Source organism: Nanorana parkeri, unplaced genomic scaffold (genome assembly GCF_000935625.1).
Source record: "Nanorana parkeri isolate BGI_ZX_2015 unplaced genomic scaffold, ASM93562v1 scaffold1218, whole genome shotgun sequence".
NCBI lineage: Eukaryota > Metazoa > Chordata > Amphibia > Anura > Dicroglossidae > Nanorana > Nanorana parkeri.
In genome coordinates, this window is record NW_017307486.1 from 468,024 (window position 1) to 485,518 (window position 17,495).

Genomic DNA, 17,495 nt, shown 5'->3' on the forward strand with positions numbered 1-17,495 from the left:
GATCACATAATCAGGGTCATATTTTATATGTATTTCAGCCCAACACGCAAGTGAATAAAGCCAACTTAAATAATACCTGAATCTTCTGCTGCCTACCTGAATTAATGAGAATTATTTCATAAGATTGCCCTTCCTCCCCTTTCTCTGTTGTAAGAGGAACAGTAGTAGTACTGTTTACATTTATGATTGCTGTGATTGTTCATTCACTTTCATCACAACAATCACAAGGCACCGAGCCACTCTGATCGTCTCTGTGCCTTTTGCCCGTGATTTTGCCGTCTAATGACAGCGAATCATAGGCATTGTATCTGCACTCGGTGCACACACTCACAGTAAACACTAGCAGGGTTATTCATAAAAGGGTGAAGAGTTTGGACTTTTTAAATTTCCACTTAGAATATCCAATCCCCCTACTGGCTGTTTTGCTACAATAGCCGGTCAGAGGTGGTTAAAGTGTATCTGCAATCCAAACACTGTATTATTTTATAGCTTTGAGTATGGATATGTTAAATGCCCTGTTGGGTTTTTATTGCCCCCTACGGGGAGATTCTCCCTCTCCATTTGTCCTGTTGACCATTATGCCAGAACAGAAAATTATTGGGAAATACAAAAAAGAAAAACCTGACAGAATTTAAAACTTTCTCTGCTCTGTCTGAAGTTCAAGAAAAAACGTTTTGGATATGGGTACACTTCAAAGTGACACTAAACTAAGGAGATAAACCTCAAAAATGCATTCAAGTACCATAACTGTTAACAAAAATGTCACTTATTCGTGCATCACTCTGTAGATCCTCAAATCATCTCTGAATTGGTGCTGACCCTGTCCTCTCTTCTGGAGGGTGGCTGTAGGGTGTTGTAAGTAGCTACCACTCCAAGCTCACTCCCGTGATGGACTACAGCCTCAATGCAAACTTGAGATTGTAGTCTATCACAGGAGAGAGCTTGGAGCGGTGGCTACTTTACAACACACACAAACTGATTAAAAAGTGAATCAGTTTACATCAGTTTGTCCATCCGTTGTCGGTTTAGATTACATCCATTTTTTACATGTCCGTTTTGGGCCTTTTGTTATTATTGTATGGTTAATTCCCATGATTCTTTGCTTTCCCCCAGCATGCATTGAGCTTACCAGGCTGCATTACGACATCAGTCCCAAAAATGGATATAACCTAAATTGATGAAAACTGATCATCAGTTTACATCAGGCTACATCAGTCTCAGTCAGTCAAAATGGAGAGCTGATCCATCTGAAATTGCGGACCTCAACTGTTGACACTGATGTTTCCTAATGTAAACCGATGGTCATCAGTTTAATGCGCACTGTCATAGAGATGCATTGTTGTCTGTTTTTCAACTGCACACGGAGGGTTGGAAAACTGACAACCTGAACGCTCGTGTGAAAGGGGCCTTACTGGTCAATGGATAGAGATGACGATGATGATGAATCTTTGTCCAGTGAGCAGGTTGGGACAGATAACCTAGGAAACTACAAAAGCTAAACCAGGTATACCGTATATACTCGAGTATAAGCCGTCCCGAATATAAGCCGAGGTACCTAATTTTACCAAAAAAAACTGGGAAAAAGTATTGATCCGAATATAAGCCGAGGGTGGGAAATGAGGCAGCTACTGGTAGATAGATACCAATAAAATTACATTAATATTTATTTAAAAGAAAAATAACCTAGCTCTGTAAGTGGAAAAGGGGGTACAGGGCTACATATCATGTACTACGGATCATTTAACCCATTCATATTAGAATCATGTCACCTGACTACCAGTACAGCATGATAGTTGTGTGCAAATCACAGGAAAAGCTGTACAGAATTACAAATCCTTTGGCAGGTAAAACAAGTAAACATTCATTTATTTCAATTATGTATTTATTTATGTAGCTGGAGTTTCATTTTACAATTGTGTACACATGGTTTAACTCAGTCAGTAAAGAGGCACAGGAAATAATATGTTGATAGGATGGCAAACGGTAGGGTGAAATGGAAGGTTGGTCTAGAATTTGTGCACTACGTCACACATTCCTATTTCTACCAATATGGGCATTATACCACATTGTATATTATTTATTTATATATTTTTCATTTTTGAATACAACACAACAACAGAATACATTTACAAGCCATAATTATGTAAACATTCTATAGGAAATGCAGATAACTGACAGACAGGCAGATATTTGTGATTTTATAAGGAATAAAATATCCATCTCTCTACAGACAGAAATGACACCCTGGGGAGATGTAAATTGCAACCTACTTAGTTGGAATATGCTATTTAGGCATTGAAATTCATGAAAACTTATAGCAAGCGCAGGATAATGTTAGTGATCTGGAAGCCAATTGTCCACAGACTGCAGTCAAGTTTAACCTGTCTGTTGCCTTAGTGTCTCAAGATGTGCTTACAGGAGGGATTTAAATTAGTATGATGTCTTGCTGTTACGAAAGCAAGCTGCATATAAATGATTGGAATATTCAAGGTGCTTCTGCTATGGCACTATAGCTTTTGGCATATTCTTACTGTCAAAATCGGTTGTGATAGTTTTTCACACTACCTTGGCAATTTAAACTGCATGCAATGAAAAACATGTCTGAGCAGAGATTACCTTCAGTGAAAACGCACATAAAAAATGAACAGTGGGTACAGATATATAGAAAGGTGAAGTTACAAGAAGATATTAACTTAAAACTCAATTTTTCTGATCCTCTCTATTGGTCGCAAGCTGATGAGCAGCATCCGTGAGCAAAATTTGGCTTACATATCACTAACATTATCCTGTGCTTGCTATATTACTTTGTAAAACTAGTGGTGAGATCATCACTGTGCTGATGATCTCATCTACATAGGCTGTGTAGAGAGCAGAGTTGTGGGAGGGGCCCTGCAGGCCCCACCCACTAACGGCTGCCTGCATAAAACTACAGGAGGGGGGCGGATACAAGACCAGTCCCCCTGCAGAAGAAGGGAAAGCATAGCTCTAGTTAAACTGAGACTTCAGCAGCCGCAGCCAGGACAAATCCTGACATTACTGTCGAGATCCACCCAGCTGCATGAGTGACAGCTGGCTCTGCCTTTTTAGAGTAGTACCCGCCCCCTCCCCCGTCCGTTCCTCCACTCAGCGCTGGATTGTCACAATTTCAGTAACCGCAAAACTCTAGCTGTTTGTATAGAAGGATTCTCATTCATATACACTGCTTCTAGATCTTTAACCCTTTGTTAGAGCCAACAGTGTTCAAATCTAGATTACAGCCAAGGATGAGATCTGTTGAGAGCAAAACAATACAGTCAGGGTTTATTATGTTGTCATTAAGCTACCGACTCCCCTTGCGTTCCAAATAAAATTTCAGTACAGAGAACAACTTTTCTTTCAGTATTCAGCATGTTTTGTGCAAGCAGCAATGTATTTATTTATTTTTAAGTGATGCTATGTGAATAAAAAACGTAACAGATATAAAATAGGTGTTATCCTAATTTGGCTGCAAATGTGGAAATACACTTTAAGTAAGACAATGATGACTTAGCAATGATCTCTTTACCCCAGTGTACTACCTAAATTGACCTTTGTTTACAAAGATCTTTTCTTTGTGGAAAGCTGGTGAAGTGACAGGTAGTGAGGAAGCTTTATTTGCTGTACAAAGCTTTCTCACTGATCTACTGGAGGATAGCAGACTGCATGTATACATCACACAGCAGGGACATACAGTAAGGTCCGTGCTAGGTTAGGCATTCCCCTGCCCGCCCCCACTCCTGCACCTAACCTGGTCATCGAATTGTGGATGAGGGAGGGAGGAGACAGGGAGGAGCCTCCATGTCACTTACTTGCTCGTCACTGGTGAGGCATCCAAATAGATGGCCTCTGTTTTCTTTTTTTTTTTTTATTGGACAGCTTGGACCAATGACGCTTTGCCATTAGTTCAAACCATCTACAAAGCTCAAGCCTCTAACACAAAGTAGAGGCTGTTGTAGCTCTGGCCTCACTATGTTAGGTCATACAAAGCAGTGGGAAAGACAGCTGCTATGTAACCTAACTTAGCTTCCAAAAGCCGGATTAAGCAATGCCTGTAATTAACAGGCAGCGTTCCATCCATAACAGGTTACACAGCGGGGAGGCTTTTCCTGCTGTGTAACCTGTTACAAGCCGGTCTAAATGGAGAAAAAGTTGTCTGCTTCAGACTTGAAGCGGGCAACTTTTTGTTCCATAATAGTAGGTGAGGCTCTGCCTCATCTGCCTCCCCTGATCGCACGGTCTCAAAGCAACGGGGAGCAACCCTTGTTTTAAACCTAGCCTAGCTTCAAATTGCAAACATTTTTATGGCACTGCAAAGCTAAGTTAGAGGACAGTTTTTTTTGTATTTGAATTGGCTGAGTCTGTGACAAGTTTACTGTAAATGGCATCCATTATAGTCTGTTGTTGTAATGCTGTGCCATTCTATTTCTCTCTCTAGTGTGTGATGGAATCGGGACAGTGTCCCTAAAATCATCTCAGACTGTGGATTCCAGCAATATTGACAAGTTTATAAACTGCACTAAGATTAATGGAAATCTCCTTTTCCTGGTGACTGGCATTGAAGGGTGAGTGCAAGATAAGAGTAAGAGTGGCAGTATCGCAAAGCTGAAATAGTATACGATATGTGAGATCCCAACTCTTCCTAAGCTTTCAGGCACATTTCCCTTTTGAGCTGTTATTTTCACTGCAGGCTGAATTTATCTTTGCCAACTCTGCACATAGAATTTGCTGAAAGCCCTATGGGTGAAGTGCTGAATTTGTATGCAAAAGCATCTGGAGTGAGCACTGAATGGGAAGTAATAAAATATGTCCTATAGTCTTTTGTCAAATTCTCATTCACTTCAAACACTGGAGGAAACTGCTCAGCATTTCAACCGTATGGCTTTATGAACCCTACGTACTGTGCCAGGTGAGCTTTGTTTAACATGGTGTGGATAGAACTCATCGTAAATGAAGCAATCCAATGAATCCTTAAACAAAGCAGTTATATGTATCACTATAAAAGACAACATCATTACGAAAAGGAACTTGTGTAGTGGGGATTTATGTGCGATTGAGCATATTCTAGTTTTCAAATTGCCCTCCATGTTTGCTTCTGTAGCTCTAGCTGTATAAGTGTTTAAAAGTCTTTATGGTTTTCAAACAGCAAACAATGGTAGTTATGTGGACAGCTCAGTTAATTTACATGTTTGCAGGAATCAATTCTTGATTTGTCATACTTCCTGATACTTCCTAATTCCGGATACTTTCTTATTACCGGCTACTCTGCGTTCATTTAATGCTTTTTTCATGCATTTTATCATTTTTGTTTTGTCCAATGAAGGTGAAATAAAGTACAGGATGTTAGTGAGTGAGGGCTTTATTCACACAAACGAGAGCAAGTGGCTCTAGGAATTGTTTATAAATAGACCTCATTCTGTCCTAGGATGACAATGATAATTAATTGTATAGTGTCTATGGAGAAGCAGTGTAGTCATCCTAGGTCAGGAAGTGTTTTGGAACTGTAGAACACCTCACCCTCTCCAACTTCATAACAAAGGAGGGAGGTCTGTAGTCTGCAGTGAGAACTAGAGACAATGCTAACTGAAAGCAGTTAGCACAGGCAAGGAACACAGGTGGTTATCAGCTCATAATATGTCTAGCAGGATTATCAGGTACTGTTAATTTTCAAACAAATATAACAAACCACTTCCAAAGGTATATGTAACTCAGGGACGTTTGGTCAGGGAAGGCAAGTGAGGCAGAGCTTCACCTAGTATTATAGAGGAAAAAGCTGTCAGCTTTGAGTCTGAAGCTGACAGCTTTTTCTCCACTCAGAATGACCTGTCAAGGATGGAGCACTGCCTGTTAATTACAGGTGGTGCTGCATCTGGCTTTTGACAGCTAAGTTAGGTTACACAGCAGCGGGCTTCCCCACTGCTTGTGTAGCCTAACATAGTGAGGCAAGAGCTGCAACAGCCTCTACTTGCTGTTAGAGGCTTGAGCCCTGAGGATGGTTTGGACCAATGGCAAAGCGCCATTGGTCAGGGGGAATGCCTCACCCAGCACGGAAGGTACCGCACCTCATTGATTTAACTGACCAAAGGGGACCAGGTAGGAGAAGCTTTTTGATAGGGTTTTCAAAAACTTTACCTATAACTGTGTGATATATATATATATATGTGTGAAAGATCAGTATAGTAAATATTGTTGGGGTAGGCTGTTGCATCGGTTGCATTGCTAACAATAATTAGGCAGTGTAGCAAATGTGGAAGCACTAACTCACAATGCATGGTCAGTTCTGGACATTTAGAGCATGCTGGGAGATGTGTGCAATTGGTTCATTATTTTTTCCTATTTCTCTGCAAGACCTAATTGTCAAACCTAATGCTGTTCTAAGGTGGTCCTGGCGGTACCAAACACGTTTCAAGGACAGCAAATCTTGCATTCTTTTAAGATGCGCCTGTCTGTTGCAAGTCATGGGAGAATATATAAAAAAACAAAACAGAACACTGCATTAGTTTTGGAAACCTGCTCATTTAAAATCGACTTTATTTCTGTGATCAGGCCCTTTATTCAGTAATGAACCGCTTGTGTAAAGATATTATTATTCCTATGATAGACAGAGGAAACTACCACTTTTGCCTGTGATACGAGCGAGTCCTCTTGGGAGCAGCATTCATTCAAATGTTTCCCCTCTGTAGTCCCCTGTCACACTCCGTCATACATTGTGCCCGCCAGTATTTCACAAGGACGGATATCATTAGCACGCCTCTGCTGGGAGGTGCTTTTGATCTACAATTAAGTAACGAAGTGTGACAAGCATAGCTAGTATAAGGGAACAGACGGATCCCAGTGGGAATATCAGGGCTCCAGGCATGGAGCTGTGAGCCACCAAGTCACTGGAGAAGTGACAAAATCCACAATTAGAACAAATCAAATCCCTGAGAGGTGCAGGCCTTGATTGAGCAGTGAGATGGAGAGGAAGAATATTCATTGTAATGTATATTGTGACCTTGAGTGCTTCAATGTCATTAAAAGTCAATTTTCTTAGGAAACCTGAAAGCACAAAGGCAGAACGTGAATTGGGAAGTGACTTTACATTGTCAGAAATATACATACTTCTTTTTTTGTGACATGGTATAAGATGATTGTGAAGTCATATTGAGTGCACTTTTTATTACTGGATTATGTAGGTTAACTCAGTAACAATGGGTAAGAACGTTACCTATTAATTGTGAACATTGTTTTTCACCTTTCAAGTAGGGTTGCACAGATACCAAGTACAGTACTCGGTACAAGTACAAGTACATGTACCGATACTTTCGAGCTCCAAGACTAGACTAGAGAAAAATTCAACAGTTAGGAGGCCGCTGTCATTTGTAAGGAGCACACAGAGCTCCTGGGATTTCTACATCTCTGTTTTTTATATATAAATATAAATAAATATAAATATAAATAAAGGGATGCACAGATACCAGTTTTGCGAGTATGAGTACTGGTACTCGCCGAGTACTTACAAGTACGAGTACTGATACATTTTTGTTTATTGTCATGTGACAGTTTTTCTAAAAAAATACAGACTAATGATTTCAGGACAGTGGTGGAGCGCCAGAGCCAGGTCCCAGCTGCAACCGCTGCAACCCTGGTAGTTCTCATGATAATGCCAAGTATCTGCACTGGTACTCGAAAAGTATCTGTGCATCCCTACTTTCAAGGATCGCTATCACAAATGCCTGTATTCTGATAGTTGTATAAGATTAATTCCTGTAATGACAGTATTCAGTAGGAATAAGTGGGAAGTTTTGCCAAAATTGTCCTTGCCATGAAAACATCGATTTCTTGCTTTTGCAAAATTGGTTTAAAATTAACCTCTGGTTTGTGACACTGTGAGGTGAAATTATAACAATCACAGCCATTGTGTGAAAGACATTGGGCGGGATTTATCAAAACTAGAGCAGACAGTAATTAGAGCAAGTTGCCCATGGCAATGCATCAGCATCTCTTTTCAGTTTGTTCAGTTAAGATTTGAAAATGAAAGAGAGAAGCTGATTGGTTGCTCATGTTGCTCCAGATTTTGTCTGCTCCAGTTGTGATAAATTCCCCCTGTTGTCTATAAGCAAAACATTGTCAGACCCTGTTGCTCTGTGATATGACTGGGTTTGTAAAGAAAGTCATTTCACATTCTTCTCTCTGTGATATGGCTTTGTTTATAAACACTCTGTCATTATGTGACATAGTCTGTGAAGGTTCTCATTCATCCAGGTCATGGTATATCTGTAAAAAATAAGTCAAGGAAACTGGACTTGCTGTAGTGAAGACGTTTCACTGGTCATCCAACCAGCTTTCTCAATTCAGAATGACTTGTACAAAACGTCTCTGGGAATAAATATGGTGAATGTTGCTCCAATCCACATAATCTGTTAGTTACAACCAGGTGTTGATTGTATTTGCATAATTGGAGCTAGGAGGTGTTAACAATCTGCCCATAGAGAGGTGTTAAAACAGCTGATTGGGTGTTTACTTTTCCCGCCATAACTAGGTTACGAATCACGTCAATATTAGTCCTAAGATCTTCCTAGTGACAGCAATCTCCAGGAAGAACTGTAGTATGACAGCTTGCAAGGGTAACCTGAAACAGATAAATGGGGAAATCAGAAACAGCACACAGAAGGTTCTAGAAAATGCTGTACATTAACTACAACTAAAATGACAGTCTGACACAATCTCATGGGGCCACTTTATTATATTTGTGGCCCCAGCATTGTATTTCTTTCTAGGTGCACTCAATGTGCACTTAAAAGAAATACGTTTCTTAAAGTAGACAGTTCCCGGAGAGTTTAGTTTGCTTTTCTTACCCTCAGGAGCCATTTACGCCTATTGTACCCTATCCAGCAAAGGTGACAGAAGGTTTGGGACAAACTTTAACACTGCCAGGGGAGCATACAACATTCACTTTAATTACTGGGGTTATATTTGATCCAACTCCTATAACTGGGACTTTTCCTTGACAACTTGGACTTCGTATAAATGTTGAGAACAATATACAGTAATACCTTGGTTTACAAGTAACTTGGTTTGAGAGTGTTTTGCAAGACAAGCAAACATTTCTGAAAAATGTTGCCTTGATATACAAGCAATGTCTTGCAATAAGAGCAAAATTTTGTAGAAAAGCACCACCCGAATAAGGCTGTAGCAGTGCGAGTGTCTGTTTAACGACATTGGATAGATTCCTTTAGTGATAGTGAAAGTCGTCCTACACAATAATCCTCCTCTTAATAATCCTCCCTTGTCCCCCTCACACCAGCCACGAAGGTATCTGTAATTGGTTTATTTGTCTTTATATTTTGTACAGTATTATATTACAGTATTGTAATAAGTTTTATATGAATATTTTTGGGTTGTGGAACGAATCATCTGAATTTCCATTATTTCCTATGGGGAAATTTGCTTTGATATACAAGCGCTTTGGATTACAAGCATGCTTCCGGAACGAATTATGCTCGTAAACCAAGGTATTACTCTAATTGAAGATATGCAAAATAAAATAAATAAATACATATATTACTATTATTATAACACTTTGCTCTCGGCATTTCCAGGACCAGACCTGCTGGATTCCTGGCTGGGCAGCTGATTGAGCACAGTCCTGTGACCCTGCCACCAAAAATGGAGTGTTAGATTGTGTTTGAGTGCACTTAAATTTATTGTAGTGTATTTTTTCCGCAATATATATGTCGCTTTGATGAACATTTGCGTAAATATCGTGCAACATAAACTGCATCTACAATTTTTGTATTCTACAGAGCTTCTGTGTTCAGAAAATATATCATTATTGGGGGGGTTAAGCAATTTTCAGCCAAAAATTCAGATTTTAACACGTGTGAAAAATGAAAAAATTGTTCCAGTCCCAACTCCAGCCAAATCTTTGCCCATGGAGGGCAGGGTTTACCTCCATGGACAAAGCACAGGTTTACTGCAAGGGAGCTGTTAATCAACCAATAGTAAATAATCTTATCAAATTGTGTAAATGTTAAAAATCTATTTTTGATCTTATATTATGATGCAGTTTAGAGCAGCATTTTTATTCCTGGCAAGAAGGAGGTATTTTTTTACCTAGAAAATATAATGGTATTTGGCAAAGACTGGCTATGTTTACTTACACTTCCCTTGCTCAAAGACTGAGAACAATGTAGGGCAACATATTCTCAAAGTGGAAAAGAGTTTTGGAATCAGCACGAGTGGGGTTTCTGCCTGTGAGTTCAGACAGGCTGTGGAAATCTCTGCCAAGGGAGGTGGTGCTGGCGGATTCACTTGATGAATGTAAAAGTGGGTTACATGCATTATTTACAAGAAATAGTTCTGAGGCCGTTAATTACTAAATCATATAATTCACATAATTTATATAGGAAAATAATCTCCCTGCTATTAAAATGTTTTAAATGCATGACCCTTTTTTCCATGTTGCAAGCTGAGAAGTATATTTTAAACAGCACCATTCTTGGAATAACAGATTTGAGATTTATAGTATAGATTTAAATCAGCGATGTAGCTGTTCTTACTTTTCACCCGCTGTGCTAGTCACTGGCTGCCCTTTTGTCACTGACTGCAGGATGGAGCAGTCACCAGTTGTTTTTCTCATTCTTTCAGTCTGAGTGGCCTTAGTACTTTGATGCAAGCATACACACGCATTTCGCTATGGCAGACAGACCCATGATTGGGATTGGAAGATTTTATTTGATTTATTCTGAGGAAACATCACAGTTTTTCGGGGAATTTTTTATCCATTTTTATAGCACATTTATAGCAAAGTACATTCATTTTACCATAGGAGGTTTTCATAACAGGGCAAAGCAATTATGTAATGACCAATAATAAATGATCTGTCAAAGGAGATTTTAAATACCTTATCAGATTCAGTAAACAACTTTAACTGTTAAGGTAGCCTAAAGTGGCTAGCAACACTCACAGATGCCAATGACTAAGCCTCATTTTAACGTGCCAATGACTAAGCCACATTTTAGCTCCGCTGATCGCTTGAAATTAGCAAGCTAACATTTTTAACCTCTATATATGTCCAAACTCAGCAGTGTTATTTAACTACAATTCTGCTACCTCTGTTGGGCAGAGTCATCTCTTGCTCAAAAGTTAAACTAGATTTCTGGGTCTGGTTCTGGCTCTCGCTCTGGGAGAAAGAGAGGTAGCAGCGTGGGAGAAAGGCAACATCGCAGGAGCTTGGATAAGTCAAACAACTGAACACCAATATTGGGGGTGAATTTCTTCTCACAGACACCACCAAAGCTAGTGGTACAAATCTTCCCACTGACAATGCTGGGGGTTTATTACTTTCCGAGCACTCCATTAGTTCTGGGGGTTAATTTCTTTCCACTGACACTTCCAATGCTGGGGTTTACTTCTTCCCACTGACACCACCAATGCTGGGGGTGGGGTTCCCACTGATACCACCAATGCTGGGGTTTTATTTCTCTCCACTGACACCAACAAAATTGCACTTCTTCACCATTGCACTTCTTCACACTAACACCACCAATGCTGGGGGTTTATTGACACCATCAGTGTTGGCGGGGGACTTCTTCCCACTGATACCACCAATGATGGGGGATTATTTCTATTTACGTACATCACCAATGCTGGGGTTTTATTTCTTTCGAGTGATACCACCAGTGTTGGGGGCAGGCCCGGATTCCCCACAAGGCCACCGAGGCCCGGCCTCGGGGCGGCAGGGCGCAGAGGGGCGGCAGTAGTGTCCTCGTGGGGAAGTTGCCCTCTCTACATTCAGTCCTGCTTTGTAGACACCACCAATGCTGATGGTGTATTTCTTCCCATTGACACCACCACCATTGCACTTCTTCACACTGACAGCATCAATGCTGGGGTTTTATTTCTTACCACTGACAGCACTAATGCTGAGGGTGCACTTCTACCCACTGATACCACCAATGCTGGGGGTTTATTTCTTCCCATTGACATCACCAATGCTGGTGGTTTACTTCTTCCCTCTGACACCACTAACTCTGGGGGTATTTTTGTCCCCAATGACACCACTACTGCCAGAGGTCTATTTTTTCTCACTGACACTATTAATGCTGTGAGTTTATATCTGACACCACTAGTGCTGGAGGTTTAATTCTTCCTGCTCTCAGGACCAACCCACTAGCACCACTAATGCTGTAAGTTTGTTCTTTCCACTAACGCTCCAATGCTGGATGCTTGATGAGTATATCAAATCAGATTCTTGGAAATAAGGATCACAATTTTCATGGCCCATAGCAACCAAACAATTTCCAACTGTCATTTGTGCAGGGAAAATTTAAAAAAAGTTGTTTGTTTGCTATGGGCAATAATGAATGTTCTTGTTAGCGCACTTTTCATGAATAAGCCTCTAAAGGTGCCTATAGATCTGAAAAAGCTGCCCTTTGATCCACCATGAAAGAAAACATTATATGTCAAGTTAGATGCTAGATGACTAGCACAACTCGAAAATGTAACGATCCATGGGATCTGCTTGCAGCTCTCTTGTGATCTAGGTATAATTGGCTGCCTTACGTCTGGCAACCATGAAACTTTGTGGTGCAAGATAGATACTGCAGCACTGAGTGATAGATTGTGGCTAATCTATAGATGATGTAGTCCATAATATACAGCAGGACCATGTTTCCAATTTGTAGCCTATTTGAGATAAATAAATATTCCCATGTAACTCACGCCTAGTCTTTGTTTCAGAATACTGTGATACTCACATTCTAGACATTGCCCTCGGATTTCTAAAAATCCATTCAGATTCACATGGTAAATCTATTTTCCAGGGGGAAATCTTTGAGTTAATTTGGCATGTCTGTGGCTATGAACCCCCTTCAGCAACATATGATGCATAATAACAATTGCACTGACAATGGACCATTGCTGATTTTTGGAGTGCAGACATTTTAATGATAAATAAGGCATCTTTCCTGCTGATCCTCACACCAAAGAATGTACAATTTAGTTCTAGCAGAGAAATAAAAAGGAAAACTTTAGGGATTTGTAAACTCAATGCCAGCTGGGTCTCTGCTTGAAATGGAATTTAATTTCAGAAGAATCGCCAAGTGATTTTTAGCAGGCAGGAAAAAAAAAAGTTTTGGTGTCTGAGGATGAATCATGTTAATGAGCTAGTGTGCGAGCAATATCCTGGACTTGTAAATAACCTTGAGATAAAATATATATTCACTTGCAACTGTCTCACTTCAGAGATTAAAGAGAAAGAATGGAGAAGTGATGAGGTCTTGTCAGGACACTGTGACTGAGGAATACTAAAGGAGTAAGGTTCTGGCAGGTCACTGTTACTATGGGACTCTGAAATAATTATAAGTGAATTGGCTTAGCTTTCACAGTTATTTCAGAGCCACTGAAATTGAACGTGCAGTCTTGAAGGGCAGAAGTTCACACTGGGAGGGGTGGGAGATGCTAATAGGTGCTTCGCTGCAAATCCTGTAACAACTTGAAATGTCGTTGCAGAACCTGCACTACGTAGCCAGAAGCTATTCCATAAACTGACCTGGTGACTTTCCCGTGCGCTTCTATTTTAACAGGTGTTGTAGTCATTTTAAGAGAGGTGGATAGACAGACAAATATATAGACAGGTAGACAGACATAAAAAGTTTCCTATGAAATCTTGTTTTTCGCTTGGCCCCCTCTGATTTATTGAACTATGATCACTGATTGGCCATGTATTGATTGGTAGAAGCAGCACCATGATGCTGCCATGCGCTTTCTTCCTCCAAGAAATACGCCGGCTCGTTTCTTTGAGGCTCAAGTAATAGTGTAATAATATAGAGTGACCATAACATGCTTTTAATCAGTAATATGTGACATAAACAGGTCGTGGAGCTGTCTGACCAGATAAAAGTGAGAGTGTGAGCGTTTTCATCTCACTTGGCCAAAGCCAGCCAGCCCCAGCAAGCAGGGCCGGTTTTTTCCCACAAGGCTAACCAAGGCCCGGCCTCAGGGCAGCAGGGAGCAGAGGGGCAGCAGGGGTGTGGAATTCCTATCTCCCGACGTCCGGGATATGCAGTTCTGGGCGCCGGGTGGGTAGTTGTTTTCTACATTTAACTCTACTTTGGGTAAGCTGAGCTAAAAATACAGGGGATGTCACTGCCTGTTTTGTACAAGTGATCTCTGCGATGGTGCCTGGCCTTGGGGGAGCAGAGAGAGTAAATCCAACACTGCCAGCAAGCAAAGTGGTTGCATTGGACACTGAGGGTTTAGCGCTGCTGCATTTACCACAAAACTAAAATGATTCAGTGCCACTAAAGTAAGTCCATCATTTTAGAGGTTAAGGTTGAATATTAGGATAAGGTAAAAGTTTGGGGCTAGACTTTAGGGGTTAAGAATTAGCATACGATTTACATATTGATGTTACATTCCAACTCTTACTTTTTTTGTTTGCTTATGTTTTCAGTAGAGCTCCTTGCCAGAACGTCTGCCAAAATGTTATTCCTGTGCATGTTCTCACTGGAAAGATTTCCCCTCATATACTGTCCTGGTAACACCAGGATGAAAAATAGCAACGTGACAGATATTGTAACCCCCTCCCAATCTACAGAAATAAAATTGTGTTTGTTGCTGTCTCTATACCAATCAAAAATATTCAGTATCTTATGACTTCCTTTTCTTGGACAGAAAGTGAGGTAAATCTTCCCAGTGGGACATAGACAGCAATAAACACCTGATAAAGGTTGTACCCCTTTCCCCTTTGTACAAAAGGGTTTGATAAAGGGTTAGGTTAATATTTCAGGTTGCATTTTAAGTGAGGGTGAGGTTGCATTTTAAGGGTTAAATGTCAGGATTGATTTAAGGGTTAGGGTATGGTTGTGGTGAAGGGGTGTAGGTAAGTGTTAGCACCATCCTGAGGGCTCAGGACAAGCAGGGATTTTTTTTTCTTACATAAATTTGTTTTTCAGGCCAATACATGGGCAACTCCAGAAATGTTTTAAGGGTGTTTTGTGTTGGTACTGGGAGTATAGGTATGGGGTCTAAGGTGGTGCTAAAGAGATTGGGGGAGTAAAAAAAGGGCTTATTCTTTATTCTGACCACTCCCAAAAAGATCCATGGCTCGTATTGATAACTCTTAGCAAATGTCAGGGTCAGCAGTGATAACACAGGGCATGTATCAGGGCAAGCAATAACCAAGAACACATGAATAACCCTAACCAAACATTAGAACACTCCAGCACAATAATAATTCCCAGCACTGCCCAATAATAACCCCCAGAACTGGTGTCCAGTAGTGTTCTTAACAACCCCAGATCTTGTTTCTATGATCTTTTATTCCTGTTGCTAATGCAGCCAGTGGCAATATGACAAACAAACAACAATTGATTGAGCATTACATAAAAGTAAGGAACACGGATGTAATGCTCAGCACAGGCTCAGGGCATTGGTCAAGACTATGGGGACTATTCACAATGCTGCCAAAGGATCTAGCCGTAGCTTCGGCCGATCCTTCGCCTTGCTTCGGCCGATCCTTCGCCTTGCTTCGGCCCCTGGACCCAGTAGAACCGAAGGGGTGCTGTACGGGCTATGCACTATAGCCCGTACAGCTCCCGAACGTGGCCGAGCGGCTCAGTCGAAGGAGATTTTTTTTTTTTACGGCAGCAGAGCCGCCGGACATTAGAAAACTGTTGGGCGGAGCTAGCTGTCATTGCTGGCTCCGCACAATCGTTTTCTATTTACTTTTGTTTTTACTTTTCGAACTATTTTTCTGTTCTGCTCGGTCCCTCTGAGGGACCGAGCAGAACAGCTGAGGCTATTCACTCACTGCTGTTCGGCATCTATAAGAATAGGCCGAACAGCATACTCGGCTGCCCTCGGCAGCTTAGTGCATAGACCCGTATGTTACATACAACATAACATACAGAGAACAGTGGCCTGGATGATGTGAAATACTGTCAGGGACCCAGGGGGGCTGTTCCTTCTCAGATTCGCAGGCACGGGCATCGGGCACGGGTAGCTCCTCCTCCTCCCCCAGGGCATGTGGCACTGGCCCATTACTCCAGCCCTGACATATACACCACAGCAGGTAGAAAGCAGTGGTTGGGAGCAGAGCCCCAACAAGGATCACATAATACAGGAAGATATAACACTTTTCATGAGCCTACCTTAAAGTAAATCCAAAAATTAGAGTGAATGAATCTTCCTATCTGGGACACAGCAATACCAACAGGACAGTGGTTCCATTCTCTCATCACTCTAAACCAAAATAATTTTTTTTAGTAACACTTTAAAGCAGAACCGCATTAAAGTAATTTGTTGTTGGGGATCACTGGCAGACGTCAGTGGCAACTTAGCAAACACCAACGGTTGAGGCAATAACCACAAGTAAATGATGAGACATGCCACTGTGAGTAAACACAGGAAATACATGCAAGGTCCATGAATTCAGCACTTCAATTTGGTAATGAAAACTAGAGCGAGCACAAGGAGGTCTTATTGCTTTTAGTAACCAATTAGAATTTGATTTGTCTAGCTCAGCAAGACAATTTGTTGTAGCTCAGAACGGTGCATCCTGTTATGATTATACACAAAGTCTAAACATTCATTATACCATGTTAATAACTATAATCGGAGCATCGGCAGCAATGTTCTGCAATATATGCCATTAATCATCATAAATCTTAGGATCTGTTCATAAGAAAACATCCATCTGAGAATCAAATGTACAGCACGTCTAAACAGGATGGAGGCAAGAAGCATCAAGAATAACTCCTAATATTGAAAGCAAATCAGTGGGATTCCATAGAAATCAAAGGACAAACTATTTTTATATTTAAACATTTGGGTACCAGGCACCAACCGGCAATACAGCTTAAAGATGAGGTCCTTCACATACCCTTACAAAATTTCACTTAGGGCCTGAAACATCACTGTCTCTCCGCTGAGCATGAGTGTCACGTGCAGCATCCATCTGAATGATAAAAGTTCTTCACATTCTTTATTCCACCTTAACATTCCAAATGTTGAACTCTTTACACCTAACATCTAATTGTATGTCACCTATGGAGAGCTGCTACACAGCTCTTATTCTGCCAACACTTGCAACTGAGTCTCTAGGGCCACACTCCCCTCATCACAGTACTGTAAATAAAGCGTATGAGAATACCTAAGCCTTGCTATGAAAGAGGCTTTAGTGGAATTCACAAAGCATTGCAATCCAGGGAAAAGCTTATTGTGCTTGTCTAGTGCTAGTTAGTGATGTTTGGCTTGCCCAAAAGCTTCTCCTTGAATTGCAATGCTTTGTGAATTCCACTAACATTTCTTGTATGTGAAGGACCTCAGTTGTATGCTGTATTGCCAGTTTGTGCCTGAGCTAACACAAACATATGATTAGACATGCAATCAGCAATTTTATTTTCATTCAGGGATTTGTATTGGAAACAAATAATGAATGCCAAGCAAGCAACAGTAGTTGTAGAGCCAGGAGCCTGCCCTCATGTACCTACTCC

At 40.9% G+C, this 17,495-nt stretch overlaps 1 protein-coding gene across 1 annotated transcript in view; it reads left to right on the forward strand.

Annotated features, from left to right (window-relative positions):
• The window catches only part of LOC108797054 (receptor tyrosine-protein kinase erbB-4-like), a gene marked incomplete at both ends in the record, with an annotated part of 259,684 nt that overhangs the window by 215,488 nt on the left and 26,701 nt on the right, over positions 1 to 17,495 (forward strand). Inside the window, one exon of the mRNA XM_018568620.1 lies at positions 4,454 to 4,580. Within this exon, the coding sequence (XP_018424122.1) occupies positions 4,454 to 4,580 (127 nt within the window). The remainder of the gene's footprint in view (positions 1 to 4,453; positions 4,581 to 17,495) is intronic.